General features: G+C 32.1%; 1 protein-coding gene and 1 long non-coding RNA gene across 2 annotated transcripts; one reads left to right on the top strand and one right to left on the bottom strand.

Annotated features, from left to right (window-relative positions):
• The first annotated feature begins 8,339 nt into the window (after nt 1-8,339).
• Nucleotides 8,340-12,582, top strand: LOC105047377 (rho guanine nucleotide exchange factor 8). The gene is given in 9 exon segments (XM_073259143.1): nt 8,340-8,944; nt 9,150-9,266; nt 10,264-10,418; nt 10,598-10,672; nt 10,757-11,026; nt 11,599-11,919; nt 12,044-12,352; nt 12,355-12,427; nt 12,430-12,582. Coding segments are annotated over 9 exon segments (1,650 nt in total). The 5' UTR covers nt 8,340-8,673; the 3' UTR covers nt 12,489-12,582.
• On the bottom strand, nt 11,943-12,707 carry LOC140858454 (uncharacterized). Its single transcript, XR_012142020.1, has 2 exons — nt 12,576-12,707; nt 11,943-12,321 (listed from the first exon to the last, which is right to left on the bottom strand). It is a non-coding gene; the product is annotated as an uncharacterized lncRNA (long non-coding RNA).
• Between the last annotated feature and the right edge of the window lie 2,545 nt (nt 12,708-15,252).

Raw genomic sequence — 15,252 nt, 5'->3', positions numbered from 1 at the left:
TTGAAAGATTAATAAATATGTTTGATCAAAAAAATAAAATTGTACGAGCTTTCAGAATGACTAGAGATCATTTTAAAAAATTTGATTTTTCGTCGATATAGTTAAGATTGATAGAAAAATATAAGAGAGATGTTATACAATATTGCAGTCCTACAGTTTCAAAATAGCTAGTTTAATAGTTACTGATCTTAGGCAAGCTGACCGTCATCGTGATATCATTGTTGAGCATAAAATGGAGGGATTGAAACAGATCTGTGATCTACATCCTAGCTTTATGTCTATGCAATATCCGATTCTATTTTTATTTGATGAGGATGGTTATAAAATAGACATAAAATATAAAGATTGTCTTCACAAACGATCAACTACAAGACAATATGTAACAATAAGAAAATTTTATGCTTACAGATTGCAATAAAGAATGAATGAAAGAAAAATATTAATAAGAAGAGGTAGACTATTTCAACAATATATAGTGAATGCTTTCTTATGTATTGAAGAAAAAAGACTAGCTTACATCAGAAGAAATCAAAAAGATTTGATATCAGAAATTTATAAAGGTATTAAAGATGTAGTTGTAAAAGAAAATATCGATGGAAACACAATTGAAAAAAAAATTATATTACCATCAAGTTTTATCGAGATACATGATCCAAAATTGTCAAGATGCAATGGCAATTTGTACATATCATGGACATCCTGATCTTTTTATTACATTCATCTGTAATGCATAATGGCTTGAAATCCAAGAAGCTTTGAACATTATTTTTGATCAAAAGTCTCAAGATAGATCTGATATTGTTAGCAGAGTTTTCAAAATTGAATTGGAGGAATTGATATCAGATATTATCAAAAAAAATATTTTAAAAATTCGATTAGATGTGTGTTATTATTTATTATAGTGAGAAAATGATATCTACTTCTAAATAATATTTTAATATATTTTTTTTCAATTTTGTATACAATAGAGTTTCAAAAATGAGGGCTTCCATATGTTCACATCCTACTATGGCTGGATTTGAAAAATAAGTATCCAACGGCATCAGATATAGATTCTATAATATCTACAAAAATACTTGATAAAAATAATGATCGGATTGGATATGAAATAGTTGGAAAATTTATGATGCATGGACCATGTGGATTTGATAATTCAAGATCACCGTGTACATTGAAAGGGCACTGTTCCAAATATTTTTTCTAAAAAGTTTTGGTCGAAGATGATGATCGATGAAAATGGATTTGCCATTTGTAAGAGGAGAGATGACGGACATTATATTATGAAAAATAGCATTATACTTAATAATGGATATGTTGTTCCTTATAATTTAAGTATGTTGGTTCGATATCAAGCTCATATCAATGTTGAATAGTTCAGTAAGTCAAAAATGATTAAATATCTTTTCAAATATATTAACAAAGGTATAGACAGAACAAGAGCTATCATTACAAAAAATATGATAACAAATATAGACAACAGAGAACAGCAATATGAACAAATTGATAAAATAAAGACATATTTAGACTGTAGATATCTATCTGCATATGAAGCTGTACAGAGAATATTTTAGTTTGATATACATTTTAGAAAACTAATAGTTGAATGGTTAGTTTTGCATCTTTCGATGATGCATATTGCGACCTATCATGAAAATCAGAATTTGAGCAGTGTACTCAATCGACAGAATATAGATAAAACCATGTTTATAGAATGGATGGAAACAAATAAAATATGTGAAGATGCTAAAGATCTATCATATGTTGAATTTTTGACAAAATAGATATGAAATCCTAAAGATAAAATATGGATCCAAAGAAAGTAGAAGAATTGGATCGAAAGAATTATGTACATACACCCAAGCTTTGATGAATTATACTATTTAAGAATGCTTCTGAATGTCATCAAAGGATCGAAAAGTTATGATAAAATAAAAATTATAAATAGTATTCTTCATCCAACTTTTCAATCTACATAAAATACTCTCGGATTATTAGGTGATGATAAAGAATGGCATGAAGTGCTAAACGAAGCTTCTTATTGGGCATCATCATCCGAATTGAGATAATATTTTGTCACTCTGATTATTTATTGTGAGATAGGTTATCTGAACAAGCTGCTCAAAATTTATTGAAAATTTTTTGGAGATGATGTACTTTGCAAGATATGAAATACTTTAGATATGTCTAAGCGGCATAATCCAGAACTTCAATTAAGAAATTATATTTTGGTTGAATTGAACAATTTATTCAATAAAAATTATTTCTCTCTTTCGGATTATAATCTACCGATGCCTAGTATAGTCATGGTGCAAGAAATTACAAACAAATTATTGATGGAGGAATTACTTTATGATGTATATAAAATACAGGAAGAACATTCGAAATTATTTGAAGGCTTGAATAAAGAACAGAAAATTATTTATGACTTTGTATTAGATTTTGTAGAATTTTTTTTTTATTTTTTGTATATGGTCATGGTGGGACTGAAAAAACGTATCTTTGGCGGGCAATCATTATGAAAATACACTTCGAGGAAAAAATTATTTTAACAGTAGCCTCTTCTGGAATCACATCTTTATTACTTCCAGATGGCCGAACAGCACATTCAAGATTCAAAATTTTTATTCATATTGATGAGCACTCGACATGTGAAATAAAAAAAAGATGCAACTTACAGCATTAATTAAATCGACAAGTTTGATTGTTTGGGATGAAGCTCCAATGAATCATAGAAACTGCTTCGAAGCACTCGATATATCTTTGAAAGATATTTTACGATCAGACAATATAAACATAGATAAAAAATCATTTGAAGGCAAAATAATTCACTTTGGTGGAGATTTCAAATAGATCCTTCCAATTGTTAGTGGAGGTGGAAGAGCTAAAACAATTGATGCATCAATAAGCCGATCATACTTATGAAAATATTTTCGAATCTACATGTTAAAAAAGAATATGAGACTGCTCAATAATGATAATGATGAAGATTACCAAAGGATGCTTGCTGCATTTACTGAATGGGTTTTAAATATTGGTGATGGAAAAGTATCAACATATAAATTTCATGACAAAGAAGAGGAGCTGAACTGGATTAAAATTTCGGATACTTTTATTGTAAAGGCAAATGGAGATTATATGGAACATATTGCTTCACAAGTCTATAAAAATTTCAAAAAAAATTATAATGATCCCATATATTTAAAGGAATGAGCTATCATTATACCTACAAATAATATGGTTAATGATATAAACCTGCATATGCTTTCATTGGTGCCAATGGAAGAACAAACTTTCTTAAGTACAGATATAATATTCAAAACATCAATCGATATGATTATAGAAGATATCCTCTATCCGTCAGAATTTTTAACTCTCTAAAATTCAATGAAATTCCAAATCATGATTTGAGATTGAAAATATGTGTTCTGATTGTGCTATTAAGAAACATCAATCAAAGTGCCGGACTTTGCAATAGAACCAGACTTCTTACGACCAAATTAATATCAAAAGTGCTCGAAGCAGTAATAATCATTGAAAATCATATCGGCGAAAAAGTTTGCATTCCCCAGATTATAATGCAGGTCACAAAAATAAAATGACCATTTGTTTTTTAAAAAGGATAGTTTTTAGTAAAGCTTTGCTATGCAATGACAATCAACAAAAGTCAAGCACAAACATTGAAAAAAATTAGGTTATACCAACCTAAATCAGTATTTTCGCATGGTCAACTTTATGTTGCTCTTTCACGTGTTACTTCATATAAAGATCTAAAAATTCTCATAAAAAATGACCATGGTATACTGAAAATAATTATAAAGAATATTGTTTACACAGAAATCTTTTCTGATTTATCTATACTTATTATTCGTATTGTATGTTTTGTTTGCATAATCTATATGGTTGCAATAATATTGAACATGGTTATATCATTAAACAGGATAAAAATACAGAAAATAGAGTATACCTTACTTTCACAGCTAAATTTAGAGAGACGTAACTGAAAAATCAAAGTCTGACTTTCACTGATAAGTATCGATTGTCATTTACTTGATGAAGAGGTTAATATCTTTAATTTTTAAATTTTAGATATATTTTTTTATAATAAATGATATTTTTAAATTTTTGAATATTTTTGCTTTATATAAAACTCTATGATTCAAGCATCTATTTGGAAAGAGGATGCTCTACACTTCAAAAATTTGCTTGCGAAAGGGAAGATTTACTTCACACAAAAATTCAATGTCGCATCAAACAAAAAAAAAATTTAGAGCTGCCTCCCATCAATATATTATTTATTTCAATAAATGGACTAATACACAAGAAGTTGATGACGATACGGGTTCTATACCATTTCAAAAATTTCATTTCATTGGTTTTAATGAGTTGCCTTTCAGAAACTATAATGATACATATTTGATAGGTGCAACTTTATGCAACAATATCTAATATCAAAAATACAAAATATATATATATATATTTACTAACTACCTTTTTTTTTACGGATGTGATAGGACATATTACGGCTTTTGGAGATGTTGAAGAAACAAATGTCAGATAAAAAATCATCAAAAAAAAAATGGAGATAGAAGATTTAGAGTAATAAATTTAAATTTATACCTTTTTGATTTGGCAAATCACAATGATAATCTATATTTTTTTCTTAATAAATTTTATCAAGTTAAAAATACCATCTATCAATAATAATGCAGTATGCAAAAATATCAATCATGCTCTAGGAAAAAAATTCTGAAGAGCTTGATCAAGATATTATTCGGACAATGGAACTGACTAGTTCGGTGATAATTATTTTGACGGACATGATTGTTAGAATGTATAGAAATATATTCTTTTCTATAAAAAAATATATCCTTATAGAATTCATATAATAATTTTTGAATATTGATAATATTTTTCATATATAGAAAAAATTTATCTTTTCAGTTCTTCGGCATCTAGATATTACATAGATGCACAAATTTTTGAAATCCAAAATTACCGAAATAGGTTTAGAAATATAATATGCTATCTTACACATTCAGAAAATAGAATTTATATATTTTAAAATTTAGAAATCGATTTTATGATGTACAATCTCAATAGGGTAATAGTCGCAATCGCATTTGCGAAAGAAAGCAAGTTGCACCTGTCGATCCTACACATGAAGCAACAATAAATAAAAAAATAATTAAAGAATTATTGAAAATAAATATGCAAACTACTCAGATATGATACTCAGTATGATCAAAAAATCTGAAAGTATATTTCTATACACATTGTTCTCCAACAAATTTTTTTTTCTTCATAGAGCATGAAATTTACGTGTCGAGCAAAAATAAAAGCAATTGATACCTCTTACAGTTGGTGGTACAAAGCATATTATAACTACAGATCCGTGATCAAAATATATGGCGATAATTTTTGATGCAATCAATGCAATAAGAATGACCAACCTCTAGTACCATGGTAAACAAATAAAACTTTCTTTCGAATTATTTAAAAATTTTATTGAAAATCATATAATTTATTCTTCTTCTAAATAAATGTACTTTTCTACTATTTAAATTTTTAATGTACAAATTGAATGCAATAGTTGAGGATGATACTACTAATACTAGCCTTATTATATGCGAAAAATTAACACAACAATTGATTAGTATATCAGCATTTAATCTTGCCACCGATCTAAGATCGAATAAATTGGTTCTTTCAAATGTTATAGAAAAAATACTTGACAACTTCTACACCTTTCAAATTATACCTGGTCTGCAGTATGGTGAAAATGTTGATTGTAATTTTTGAGTGATAAATATATTTCAGGATAATGATTTTCTAATCGATAGCTCACATGAAGCTTTCTGTATCGAATCTTCTTCACAGTAATTTTTGAAAGAAGTAGTAATTTTTATTTCTAAAAAATACTTATATTTAAAAATTTTTTAACAGATCACTTCTCAAAAAATATCTTCTCTTACAATCAGGTAATAAACTTTCTTGGCATTCATGCAAAAAAAAATTTTTTCATATATTTTTTTTTCTTTTACAGAGAATTGGCAACACCATAATCTGAGAAAAAACTCTGCATCGGGTAAATAATATTATTCAACTAATTTATTTTTTTATATTTTTTCTTACACTTTACCATAATATAAGAAAATTTTTTTGGAATACTAATGAAAATTTATATATTTTTGAACAAGACGGTTGAAGAAAAAAATGAAAGAACATTGATCTCTTCATAATTTTCTTGATGAAGCTATATGTTTTATCTTTTTCAATTGAGATTATATTTTCCTACTATAATTAAAACTGTAGTTTTTACTAAAATCTGTCACATGGCACGGTCCCTTGCTAGTATAATATGATAAAGGGATAAAAATGATCCGACAAATATGCATAGTGTCCAAAAAGGAACACTAAAAATGACCATTTATCTTTTACTAAATTTTTATATAATTTTTCAAATATTCTATCCATTAAAATTATTTAGAAAAAAACTAGATCTTTATTTAGAAAGACAATGCAAACCAAATATACATCTTGTTTGAATAACTTCATTTGGGAAAACAATGTCAATGAAAGTGTCCAATCATATAAAAGAAATGGATGATAAGAATAAAAATAAAAGTAATTTGAAAAAAAAAAAGAGAGTGATAATTTGGGAGAAAAATTATATATATATATATATATATATTTGAAAAAATTCCGATCTGTCGGATTCAAACCAGCGACCTAAGGATTATCTACGCTACTACAGTCCTCCGCTCTACCAACTGAGCTAAGGTCAGTCAATGTAAAACAGGGATGAAAACATTACTAATTTATACCTCCTCCAAAAGACAGGCAAAGGTTACTCACAAAAGGCAAACACCATGTATCTCACTCAGCTCCATGGATGTTGAGTGAAAAAATAATCTCTCAAAAATTTTTTGTATTCCACTTGGATGTGATTTATATTGAGCTACAGAAGAAATTAAGAACTCATTAAGCTTAAAAATTAAGATATTCATATATCTGTCCTCAATTCTCTCCTTCTCAAAAAGCTCTCCAGCCTTTCTGGTCACAGACACAACAATACACCATACTAATAAACTTTTATCAACTTAGCAATCAAATTTACCAAAAAAAAAAAAAACACTTAGCAATCAAATTTTCATCAGCTGAGCATCTAAGTTACGAAACATCCCTGAATGGTAGATATTTAACTTGATGGGACCACTAAAGCCTCCTCATGGAAAGGTGGTGTCCTGTTCATCAAAATAGAGGGTGTTTTTTATAAAAAAAATTATGCAAAGAGGAATTAAAACCAAAAGAAAGGATTTGAAGGATTAACCATCTAAGTTTTGAGATATTAATCACATCTAACTAAATCTACTTGCTAAACTACAAACAATTTTTCCTTATCTAAACATCATAAGTTATTGTGCAATACACGCACATGCTCACATATTCTTCATTCACTCTTGGTACCTTTTTTTTTTTCTATTATATTTTTAAAGAGAAATGGTAAATTATATTTATAGCTTGCTTTTCCCATGATATTTTTAAAGAGAAATAGTAGATGGTTAACTATATTTGTCTTTCCTGTCCATCAATCAGGTGGTTTTCACATACACAGGATCCATTAAAATTAATTACTTGGCCTCTCTTTCATCACTTAATATAAGCATAACAGAAATAATCTTCGAGACTATACTTCTCCTAAATTAATGACAAATGGAGCATTTTGGTCAAATGGCAGCAAATACTAGTATGAAAGGAACATTTCTGAAAGATTCTTGGAGAAATTTGAGCAAATAAAATAGTGGAATCTTCTAAATCATCCGATTTATCCAAAAAAAAAAGGTGGAACCTTGGAGTTCTTTCACGGCATAGTATATAAAAAGAATGTACCACATGTATCTAATATAGATTTAGAGAATCTTTGTCATTTAACTAAACAACTCATTCAAAAGACAAAACTGGCCCCAGATTTCATTCCGACCTCCTTTCCCGGGCTGTCTGCCAGCCTCAGAGCCTAGAATAACAGAAAACGGAAAACGAACCCTCCATTCGCCCTCCCCCAAACTCCACCTCTAAAAAAAGCTCCTTTCTATTCCATCAGCTGACCTTTTCTTTTTCTCTCTCTCTCTCTCTCTCTCTCCCCCTCAAAATGCACCCTACGTCCTCCCAGAGATGTCTAAATTTAATTAAGATGAAAAGAAAACAAACAGGAAAGAGAGGTTCTACCCAAATACCAACTCATGGTAGCAATGCAGCAAAGTAGGAAAACCCCCTATTGCCTCGGGCACATTAGGAAGGTGGGGTTCTTCTCTCATCCCTACAACTGTCTCCCAACAACCAAGTTCCCACTTTTCCTCCCCCACCCTCTCCTTGCCTCATTGGAGAGGTGGGTTCCTCCAATCTCTTAGAATCTCTCCAAGATCGAAAAGTTTCCACCTTTACCATCCTTCCTCCCTTCCCCTGCCCTCATCAAACAGATTGGTTTCTACTCTTGTTTCCTAAACAAGTCTTCAATCTCCTTACCTCATAAGAGAGGTGGCCTTCTTATACAATCTTTTAATAACTGCCTCCAACTGCTATCTTCTGTCTTCTCAAATTCTCTCCATGCAGTTGGCAAGGCATGACCTGGCTACCTTCCACATTGCTTGATCTGAATTCTCCGACCTGCGTGTGATGGTTCGATTCCTCAAGAGAGGACACAGCCTCGAAAGGTTGATTCAAGGTAGAAGGATGTTTGATTCGGGGCGCAAGGTGCACAGCATGATTCTGGAGGCAACCGGTGGAAATGGATCGCCTCCAGATGACAAGAAACTCTGGAGGAGCCAGGGACCAACATCGGATTGCCCTGTGGAACAGGTAGGCAGTGTGCTTGATCGGTCGTCGGACATCGCACCCAAGTCCCGCCTAAGCAAGGTTGGAGGAGGTGGCCATGGGAGACCCTCAGGTAAGCCAGCCCTGAGGCTATACAATTGGAATTGATCTCCAAGGAGCTTTGAGATGATGAATCATATGATGTAGAGAAAAATTAAATGTGGATTTGGATGCTTGAGGGAGCTTGCTTCCTAGATTTGCTCTAGTAAACATAATCTGTAGCAAAAATTCAACAAGTTCGTGATGAATTATTAATGTTTTTGAGGGGTCTGATTTAGATTTGGAGTTGATGAAGGAGAGGTTTGCGAAGCTGCTGCTGGGTGAAGACATGTCAGGTGGTGGAAAAGGAGTCTCTTCAGCTTTGGCTTTGTCCAATGCCGTCACCAATCTTGCAGGTATTGCTAGATTTTGACTCACTATGTACTAAGTTGCAAGGCAATCTGAAGCAATTAATGGGAAGTGAAATTTACAATCTATGTACACATTAATGTGATTCTTATTAATACCTTGACCAGAAACCCCTACTCATCCATGAAACAATATATTAGTTTGGAGAAAAGAAGTATTTTCTTGTCAGAAGACTCCTGAGTTACAAGCCTTTATCCTACCAGATTTTGATGGTTTTATGAATTCCACATTCCTAGCTATTGGTTCCTATCCAAGTTACAAGCCTTCAGAAACTGGAAGAGCTTATTTTTTTCAAAACAAGAAAGAAAGAAAGAAAGAAATAGTGTCTTGATCTTTTTTTTTTTTTTTTCTCCTTCACGATTTGGATCCAAGTATTTCTTGTTCTCCTCCGAGTTTTCATTAATGATATGCAATTAGGGATCTGTTTTATTGATGTTCATTCAGATCTTAGACATCTTCCTGTGAATATTAGATAGCTTCTGCATTGAAAGAGAATTAAGAGTTACTATCATCTTGATGATAGATCTAATATTACCAGCATCTAACTTTAGTTGATATCCTGGCTCAGCTTTGATAACTGCACACTAAATTTATAAGTAATAGGATATTTTTTAAAGAAAAGGATAATCTTTTATGTATAAAACGCCTTTTCTTGGCATAGTGACTCCCAGATTTGATCCATAATTATTTATGGATGTGAAATCTTTCTGTATGGCAAGAAGCTACTCTCTCTACGGAATGCAGGAAGACATGATTTCTTCCTCCTCTCATTCATGGATCCTAAAGAATAATATGACTTGCCCTGTTTGTAGGCATGCCCTGTTTTTACCAGTGACCTACTGGTATCAAATGATTGGCTTTATCAGCTTATAAAAGTCTCCATTCATGAAACAACCCATGCCACAGATACTTCTGATATCATCACTAGCACATATACAAATATTCTAAAAAATCTTTTTTGTAATTTCTTTCTGATTGGTTCAGCTTCTGTTTTTGGGGAGCAATGGCGTTTGGAACCCATGTCAGCTGAAAGGAAGGCCAGGTGGAGGAGGGAAATTGATTGGCTTTTGTCAGTCACTGATCACATAGTAGAGTTTGTTCCTTCCCAACAGAAATCTAAGGATGGAACCAGCATGGAGGTCTTACAGAAACTCCATTCTCTCTCTCTCTCACAATTCATATCTTTTGCACTTTTAATTACATTAGTCCCTTCTGAGGTTATAGAATATACCCATTAAAAAAAAAAAAAAAAAAACTGCCTCTATTCTGAAAGCAAGACTAAAGCACAATTTCCTTCTGTTTTTGTCTTAACATACAGATAATGGTAACTCAGCAACGCAGAGATCTTCTCATGAATATCCCTGCGCTACGCAAGCTTGACGCAATGCTTATTGTAAGGAAGTCTATTTGACATTTAGAGGTTCATTTTTAACTATTCAAAAGAATTTAGGTTCATTCTTTTCCTTTGATAAAACAGGAATACCTTGACCGCTTCAAAGACCATAATGAGTTCTGGTATGTGTCCAGAGATGCTGATGAGTCTGAGAGGGGAACACGAAAAATGGATGACAAATGGTGGCTTCCAACCATAAAAGTCCCTCCTAATGGGCTGTCTGACATGTCCAGAAAATGGATTCAGCATCTGAAGGAGCTTGTCAACCAAGTGCACAAGGCTGCTATGGCTATAAATGCTAATGTTCTTATGGAAATGGAAATTCCAGAAGCATATATTGAATCCCTACCTAAGGTTGGCTCTAGGAATAAGATTTCATGCATATTAACTATTATAGCATGCACTTATTACTACTTCGACACTATGCTAGTCATGCCATTCCACACTGGAGTGAGGTTTTCTTCAAGTGATATATTCCGAGCCTGTCAATGACACATAAGTTTCGGATCTGCTGAACTAACCATCAGTAATAGAATAAAGAATCTGTACCAGAATAATTTTGATATGCATTTAGAGAAGGGGACTTTATTGTTATGACTGCATGCCCATCTCTACTTCTACAGTCTGCTTTAAATTTGTGCTTTCGAATGCTTACTGATCTACACAATGCCTTTGTAACATTAATTTTAAATCCTGATTCTTTTAGATACTTTCTTATGTTCGTTAGATCAGTAGTCTCAAGTAAACTAAAATACGCTTATCATGAAGAATGCAGTTTATCTTCAAATTCCTAACGTTGCATTAAAATAAATTAATTTTCCTCCACTAAAATATGCTTATCATGTTCCTTATCCTGTTATTCAAACTGGTTCCTCTTCCAGTTATCATCCTATAAATTAAAGTTGTACTTATATTCTATATGATAGAATGGAAGAGCAAGCCTAGGAGATGCACTATATCGGAGTATAACAGTTGATTGTTTTGACCCTGAAGACTTCCTGGCATCCTTAGACTTGTCTACAGAGCACAAGATTCTTGACCTCAAAAACCGAATTGAGGCATCTATTGTAATTTGGAAGAGGAAGATGCACAGTAAAGATGCAAAATCTCCTTGGGGGTCTGCTGTTAGCTTGGAGAAGAGGGAACAATTTGAAGAGAGAGCAGAGACCATCTTACTCATACTAAAGCACAGGTTCCCTGGTATTCCTCAATCAGCTCTTGACATCAGTAAGATTCAATACAACCAGGTAAAAGACTAAATTTCACTATCTTCAACTTTCTTAAATTTGCCAAAATTTCATATTTTTCTCAACAATAACAATGACAGATACTCAGCCTTTTGTCTTGAATTTTTCATATGGATATCTTTAGGATGTTGGACACTCTATTCTGGAAAGCTACTCGAGAGTTCTAGAAAGCTTGGCTTTCACTGTGATGTCTCGAATCGACGATGTCCTATATGCTGATTCCCTTGCTCAAGATCCAACACTTGGGGGAACAAAGAAAAGGCCCACATTGGCAGATACAGAGGCAGTCACAGGAAAGGTGAAAGTCCTTGATCTTCAAGAAGAGATCGAGAAGCTTAATCAAATGGAAGAACCCGCTTCAATGACTCTGTCAGATTTCATGGGTTGGCAAGTAGAACAGGACTGTGAGACAAAAAGGAAGGATTCAGGTAACTTATAGAGGAAACGCTGAACTCAGAAGATGGAAAGTTGATGAGAAAGCCTCCTCCTATTGTAACTAACAAGAAATTTCCTATATAGAGAAGATTGAGAACTTGGGAGACTTGAGAAACCCATCAGCACTCCAGTAAGATGTGCCAGAAGCAAAGGAGAGAGATGGATGCTGTGCAGGAGGCAGCAAATGCAAATATAAGTATTCAGACACATCAGAGCTTTACTATATGAAACTTTCAGCACTGCTGCTGGGTTTCGCAGTTTGGGTGCTTCTGAAATACCCCTGTACACTCTTGAAGCTACTGATCTCTCATTGATGCTGACATTATTACTCCTGATGAGGTTCTGAAATAACTCTGTACAAGAAATTTTGACATTCCCTTGCATGACCAACAGAAAGTGTTCAGAGAATCTCATTATTGCAGGAAAACATTGCACTCAAAAATACTAGTGTTCATGGGAGAAGATAGCATAACAGGACTATTCAAGAATGAGTATTCACATATGATAGGAAAACTATTTTAACTCGCCTCCAATTATCCATACCACATTATTATTATTATTATTATTTGAATGGTCACGTTGTTAGTATAAGCAGGTAGAAGATTAATCAATTTAATATTTTATGTTGTTGAAAACACAATGATAATCTGGCTAATATTAGAATCAGAACAAAGTTCCATTTTGTAACGAGAACAAAAGAGAGGGCAAAGTCAGAAACAGGAAAACTTAGGTTCCTTAGAAGAAAAAAATAAACATATAAATCCTAGAACTGTTCTTGCTACATAGGACTGCAGAGGGACAGTGTCATCTTGACACTTGGCATGGGTGCCAAGTGTCCTGGTGTCCCCAAGTGTCAGAAATGGCAGCCTCTAAAAATCTAGGAATGGGAACACGGCATATGAGTATGTGTGTGCACGTATGTATGTCTCTATGCATCGATGTGTATAATGTGTTTGTGTCTTTTGATGTTTAATCGAACCCAAGTTTGTTAGTTGTTTAATTTATTTCTTGGTTCATTTAAGATATATTGATATTCTTAAAATGATGACTAACATTGGTATATTTATATTAAAAATATAATGTTATTTCACTTGAAGAGTTCAATTTAATTGTGATCACTTTATGTTAAGAATATTATGATAGATTGCTTAAAGTGTACATATAATCTTGATAACTTTATATTAAAAGCATAAGGACACTTCACTTAAGTGTCCAACACCTAAAAAAAAGGTGCCTAAGGTTGGATACCTTTCGCTAGTGCCCGCAGGAGATACTTTAAAGTGGAGCATCTAGTCATGTCATGTCTTAGTCTATCATGTCAAAAAATACATAAGAGTCGACACTTATAGAGTATCCACGTAATATACTTGGGGGTGATAAACTTCCAAAAAATATATTTTCTGCTTTTTTTTTTAAAGATGTGTTCTCTTCGAGATGGTAATCGGGTCGGGTCAGATCATAAACGGATTGGATCGATACGGATCGGATCAAAAAATCGTCAATGCAAATCCGATCTATTTATTAAACGGGTCAAAAATTCAAATCTGAATCTGACCTGTTTATTAAACAGATAATCCGATCCAATCCGTTTAACCTGTTTATTAAATAAGTCAAATTAGATTAAACGGATTAAACATGTTAAATGGATTAAACAGATTAAACAGGTCGAGTTAAATGGGTCAGAAACAGGTTAAACAGATTTTAAACAGATTAAACGAATCTTAAATGGGTTAAACAGATTAAACAGATTAAACAGATCGGATTAAATAGGTCAGAAATAGGTTAAACAGGTTAAACAAATTAAATAGATTATCTGACTCAGCCTGATCTGAATATTAAACGGGTTAAACGAATTAGATATCTAAAATCCAAATCCAATCCAATTATTAAACGGATTAAACGAATCGATCCGTTTATAACCCAAACCCTTTAGCCTAAATTCAAACATGTTTATGACGAATCGAACACGAATCAGATTGGCGGATTGGATCATATTTTGCCAGCCCTAGTCCTCTCCCGCCTCTTCACCCTCTTGATAAGCTTTAGTTTGAATGCTCTTGACCTATGAAAATATAATATATATGTATATGTATATATGTATATGTATATGTATATATATGTATATGTGTGTGTGTGTGTGTATATATATATATATATATATATATATATATATATATATGTATATATATGTGTATATATGTATATATATGTGTATATATGTGTATATATGTGTATATATGTGTATATATGTGTATATATGTGTATATGTATGTGTATATGTATATGTATGTGTATATGTATATGTATATATATATGTATATATATGTATGTATGTATGTATGTATGTATGTATGTATGTATGTGTATACGTATAGAGAGATAGAAAGAGAGAGAGAGAGAGAGAGAGAGATTGTATGTGTGTATGTCTTTGTGTACATATATACCTAAATATATACACACATAGAGAGAGACAGAGAGAGAAAGAGTATACCTGTATATGTTCTAAACAATATAAAACAGGTTATAGTGGAAGTATTGGTGGTTTGGAATAAAAAATGTTTAAGTTGATGACCCAACTGAAGGTCCAAAGAAATTCTTGCTATGGAGCACATATTCCAACATAAATTATGAGATTTTGCTGCAAGCATGCATGAAGATTCCTTTTTTTTGGAGGGCTAAATAAGGATCAAGATTTCAAGACTTCCGAGGCTCTACATGACGAATCATACACACAAAGGCAAATAAAAGGATTTCTATTAAAAAGATGATTGAACATTTGAAGAACTAGTATCACATAAGTTTTAATAATAATTATATGGAGTATGGATAAAGGTTCCAACCATTCTATGGTTCTGTATAATATAAACCAACGAAAATAAGGTAGATCTTGGGAATTCT

The sequence above is a fragment of the Elaeis guineensis genome, chromosome 6 (genome assembly GCF_000442705.2).
Source record: "Elaeis guineensis isolate ETL-2024a chromosome 6, EG11, whole genome shotgun sequence".
NCBI lineage: Eukaryota > Viridiplantae > Streptophyta > Magnoliopsida > Arecales > Arecaceae > Elaeis > Elaeis guineensis.
Note: the sequence above shows the minus strand (reverse complement) of the source record. Positions and strands in the feature narration are given on the sequence as shown.